The sequence below is a fragment of the Anarrhichthys ocellatus genome, unplaced genomic scaffold (assembly GCF_004355925.1).
Source record: "Anarrhichthys ocellatus isolate YVR2014 unplaced genomic scaffold, GSC_Weel_1.0 scaffold8, whole genome shotgun sequence".
Classification (NCBI taxonomy): Eukaryota; Metazoa; Chordata; class Actinopteri; order Perciformes; family Anarhichadidae; genus Anarrhichthys; species Anarrhichthys ocellatus.
Genome location: NW_022280038.1, coordinates 10,715,540 through 10,720,485, shown reverse-complemented (window position 1 = coordinate 10,720,485; position 4,946 = coordinate 10,715,540). Strand labels below are relative to the sequence as shown.

Below are 4,946 nucleotides of genomic sequence, written 5' to 3'. Positions count from 1 at the left end.
GAGGGTCTTTCTTGGAGCAGTGAGCAGAGCTTTAAATATGTCTTTATTTATAAACCCTCAGCTGTTTCTTTCATCTCCCAGAAAATAAAAAAACACAGAGCCCTTGCATTTTTGTCTGGAAATATCCTGCTCTGACCAAAGTTATGTTCAATTTCAACAGCCCTGCCCTCCCTGCGTGTTGTCGTCCGCCGCACACAGCCTCTCTAGCGAGTGTCTGTTCAGAGTGTATTCAGAGTGTATTCAGTGTGTATTTAGTGTGTATTTAGTGTATTCAGAGTGTATTTTGAGTGTTCAGAGTCTCTTACTGGTGCTGCCGCCTCCACCGGTTCCCACAGCGTTGATGGTTGCCGGCACAGAGGACGATGGGTAGAGAAGGAGGTGCCCGTTCTCACAGCCCTGCTGCTGCTGAGGCCAGCCTCCGCCCAGCCCCGAGTCCCTGGAGCTCTGCCACCCGTTGAGGCGGTCGTCCGAGCTGTAGCGCTGGTGGTGATGCAAGGAGTAGGGGTTGCCTGATGAAGAGGTGTTAGTGGAGGATGAGGAAGAGCCTGATGAGGAGAGCGTAGACGGAGGCGTGGACTGGTGGTGGTGGTGGTGGTGCGGGCCGGAGGGAGGAGGCCTCTCCAGCGAGTCCCCCCGGGCGGCGGCCCTCTCCTCCAGGTGGTTGAGCCAGAGTGCCAGGGCGGAGCGGTCCTCCAGGGAGGTGGCCGGGTGGATGAGGGCGTAGGAGAGGAGCTGGCGAGACTCCTCCAGGTGGCGGCCGTGCTCGATGGTGTGGGCCAGGATGCGTGGCAGCAGGCGCATGTACTCGCCTTTGGCTTCGACGTTGCCGGGTTTGAGCAGCGGGAGATGGGTGAGGACGAGCGAGATGACGCGCTCCTTAGACTCGCCTTGCCACTGGCTGATCACCCCTGTGGGAGGAGAAAGAAACACCATAAGCATCACAAACCAATAATGCATCATATATACCAACAGTAGGAGTGGATACCTGTATTTGTATTGACCCAGGAGGATCCAAGATCCAGTTAATAAACAGTGCGTGTACCGTTCTACCCTGAATCAACAGTGCTCCACAGAAAGTCAAACCTGTGCAGTGTTTGACAGAGCGGGTTAAAATGGTGGCTGACCCCGACTGGACCACAGTGATGAACAGAACATCTCTGGATACGTCGTCCAAGACTTCAGCTTCACAATATCCACAGCGGTGGCAGAGGAGAGAGTAACTGACGGATGGACGGATAGATTAGTGAATACATTTAGGGTCAGAAATAGAGGACGCAGAGATGACGTCAGTCTCTCTGCACCGTCATCCTTCCATTTGGCTCTTCCTTTAGACAGCCAGCTCTGTACAGTGTGGATGGCTGCTGCGCTCCTCTATACATAACCTGGAGGTCATGAAGCTCTATTGTTGTCCGAGTCAGTGGGCCGCTAGGAGCCCATTCCTATCCCCGTAGACCGGGGCTATAGATACCAACTGGTCAGGGTGACGGCCACACAAATAGAGGCAGGACGCGGGTCGTCTTCACTTCCTGCTTGGGATGTGTGAATCCGACCACTCTTAACCCACCAGGTCTAAATCCGACATATGAGGTGAAACTAGAAAATACATGTGCCGGCCCTTCTGTCCAAAGATATCCCAAAGTCACGGTCCACTTTGTGATGATGTCGAGTGGACAGCTGCAGCTCTGACCGCACAGATGGACGAACACAAACCCAGAAGCCTTCAGAACCATGTTCGTATTCATGTCAGCTCATGAAGTATAAGGCTTGATCCTACGTACAGCACGAAACGATGAAATAATGCACATACATTATAGATATCAATGTCAATATACACGACCCTTCAATAACTGTGCAGAGATTCAGTTGTCCATAGACACTGCTTCTCAGTAGCTGTATTTTTGAAATGTCATGTTCGTTGTATATAGTTGAGATGAGGTCAAAGACAATCCATTAATATGTCCCACAGACTGTCTATAAGAAGTGGACGTAGTCATCACCCGTTGGTTTATGGACTGATGTTTTAAAGCCTCAAATTCCGCAATTTGGCCGCCGCCATCTTGACTTTAGTGACCATATTTTGACTGTGGAGGAGTGAGTCAATCACAGCAGCCCCGCCCTAAAGCATCTACTGCTTTATGGTCTGTTTGACTCTAAATGGACCATAATGTACTAAATGAACATCATGCTGTATTGAAGAAGACTTGAAACTAGAGATTGAGACCATAAACTCATGTTTACAATGTTTACTGAGGTAATAAATCGAGAGAAGTAGAGTCATTTTCTCATAGACTTCCATACAACCAGAGGAGTCCCCCCTGGTGGACACTAGAGAGAATGCAGGAGGTTGCCGCCTGGTTTGTCCATTGAAATAATTTGATCAATCTATATATTGTGTAATAAGTTGTGTATTGGCCATTTGTACCATCAACAGTTTATCTATAATAACACAAAAACCTGCAACTTCAGGCTTCATGCTTGTTATTTTCAGATCAAAATAAAAAAAAAAAAGTTTCTCACCGAATACAATGGAAAGAAACACCAAATAGCTGAATCTCACAAATCCAGAAAATGGGAACCTAACAACCTACAAAATTCAGCAACAGAATTAAAAGCAAAAAAAGGGAAACTCCTACCCAATTTGCCCACTTATTTTAGGATTCTTTACAACAAAACGGGCCCTTTTTTAAAGAGGAAGAAGAAGAAGAGACCTTCAGATCCATGTCTGAGTGAGAGTTGGTGACATGAAGGAGACAGACTACTGTCAGAGTGATGTAAAGCACAAGGAGAGAGGAGGAAGGAGGTAGAAACTAGTTTGAGAGGGAGGGACCGAGGTGTGTGAGGGGAGTTGCTCCTCTCGGCTCTATGATGATGTAATCCATTGATGATGTAATCCATTCCTCTGAATGAGGCGAGCCTCGGTCCATCCGAGAACAGGAACTGTTCCGTGATTTAAACTCATGTATTTCCAAAGGACTGGAAAACATTTAGACACAACACAGAAACCCTGATGAATACTTTTAAACATCATGTTTACAGTAAAACATTTGTTTGACAGTCTAAGAAGAAACATTTGTCATCTACACTGAGACCATAAAAAGGCCTGACTAAACATTACTTCATTTTAACATTAACAAGAGTAAAATGTCCGTCAAAACACTTGACATTACTGCCTCTTTATAGTACATGTGTTGGAAGTAGAATGAAGCAGCTACGTAGCGTATTCAAAGTATGACTGTGTGCCGGTAAGAAGTGAAGGAAACATTCCTGATCATGGAGGTTCTCCGTGTCTCCTCCTCTGAGAGTATTCTCAGAAATCCTCCCTCAGATTCTCATTCAGACATTATAGATGTCTATAGATACAAACATCTATAATAATATAAATGTAAAATACCTATAAGATGCAGAGATCACTTTAAACATTAAACTCACATAGCATTGACTTGTAAATAAGTAAAATAATCAAATGTGCTTAAACATTCATGAACGTTGAGGGGGATTATTCTCAGTTGCCAAAGTTACCTACCTTATATGAATTATGATCTCTTATAATGTGTTTGCCTTTATTCCCACAGGACAGATCTCTCACAGCAAATACTAAATAATTCACAAACAATCAAGTTATCCTTTGATTGATGTTCGTGTCAGAACAGATTCTCAGTAACTTATTACAGTATCTCAGTAACAGCCGACATTACCGAGACAAAGAGATCAAAAGTGAAGAGAAAGTCACTTCTGATCAGTAGCACTCTGGTTAGATTTTCTAGAGTGTGTTAGCTAGAAGCTAGGTCCTGTCCTGCTTTAGTTAAAAGAGGACAACGGCTGGAATAAGGTGTGAAAGTTCAACACCTAGAAGTCAGGAAGCTACTGCAGGCTTATTGACCTCTTACTCAAAGGTTAGGAGGTCAAGGAGTCGGCCTGGGAGGAGTTCCCTCACAGCGAACAAACATGCAGCAACTCCCACCCTTCAGAGAGGGGTCGCAGTAATGGAACCGAGCACAGGTCAAAGGTTAACATCTAGGAGAAACACTGGGCTGCCTCGAACACAAACGGACCAGACACAGCGAGTGACTGCGCAGGTGTGAAACCAACCAATCCTGAGTGGACGGTAAGAGATTTACAATTAGAATAGAATAGAATAGAAATCCTTTTTATTGTCATATACATATACACATACACGAAATTTGACCTCTGCATTTGACCCATCCCTGTATATAGGGAGCAGTGGGCTGCCAATGACAGGCGCCCGGGGAGCCGGGGGTTCAGTGTCTTGCTCAGGGACACTTCGACACGTGGCACGTCCCAGTCGAGGATCGAACCGTTGACCCTGCGGTTACCAGACAACCCTCTTAAGCCAGTGACACTTCGACACGTGGCACGTCCCAGTCGAGGATGTGCCACGTTGACCCTGCGGTTACCAGACAACCGTCTTAAGCCAGTGAGCCACGGTCGCCCCCAATTACAAGAAAGTGCAGCAAACTCACAACCGTATAATCCATGAACTGTTCATTAATACTCTGATTCACGCATTACAACAAGGCTGTTAAAGTGTATCTTCAGCTCCAGGTCTAAGTTCACCCACTGACTCATTTAAGGCAGTGGACTGAGAGATGAAACCCACTTCTGTATGACAATAAATATGACAGCTGTAGTAGCTTAGAAAACAGCAATAATGGCATGGGGCACTGAATTTGAATGGATTTACTGTTTATCAGACCATAAATGAGACGAGAGTTACAGCCCACGGTTCCCTCCGCTTCTTTTCCCGCCGCTGGGATACTACTCTGCCGGGAGGAGAGCGGGCGCCAGTTCCGGAGACGGAGTCACCATCTTAGATTACGTCCTTCGCCATGTTGTTTTTTTCACAACCGGTGAACAGAAGTTACCATATTAGGAATGAGTGACATATACGTCTCTGGTAGAGACCTGTCAATCACTGTGTAGCCCCG

At 46.1% G+C, this 4,946-nt stretch overlaps 1 protein-coding gene across 1 annotated transcript in view; it reads right to left on the bottom strand.

The window, feature by feature from the left end:
- The window catches only part of samd4a (sterile alpha motif domain containing 4A), a 61,803-nt gene that overhangs the window by 32,578 nt on the left and 24,279 nt on the right, over positions 1–4,946 (bottom strand). The window contains exon 3 of the mRNA XM_031848777.1: positions 306–908. Within this exon, the coding sequence (XP_031704637.1) occupies positions 306–908 (603 nt within the window). The remainder of the gene's footprint in view (positions 1–305; positions 909–4,946) is intronic.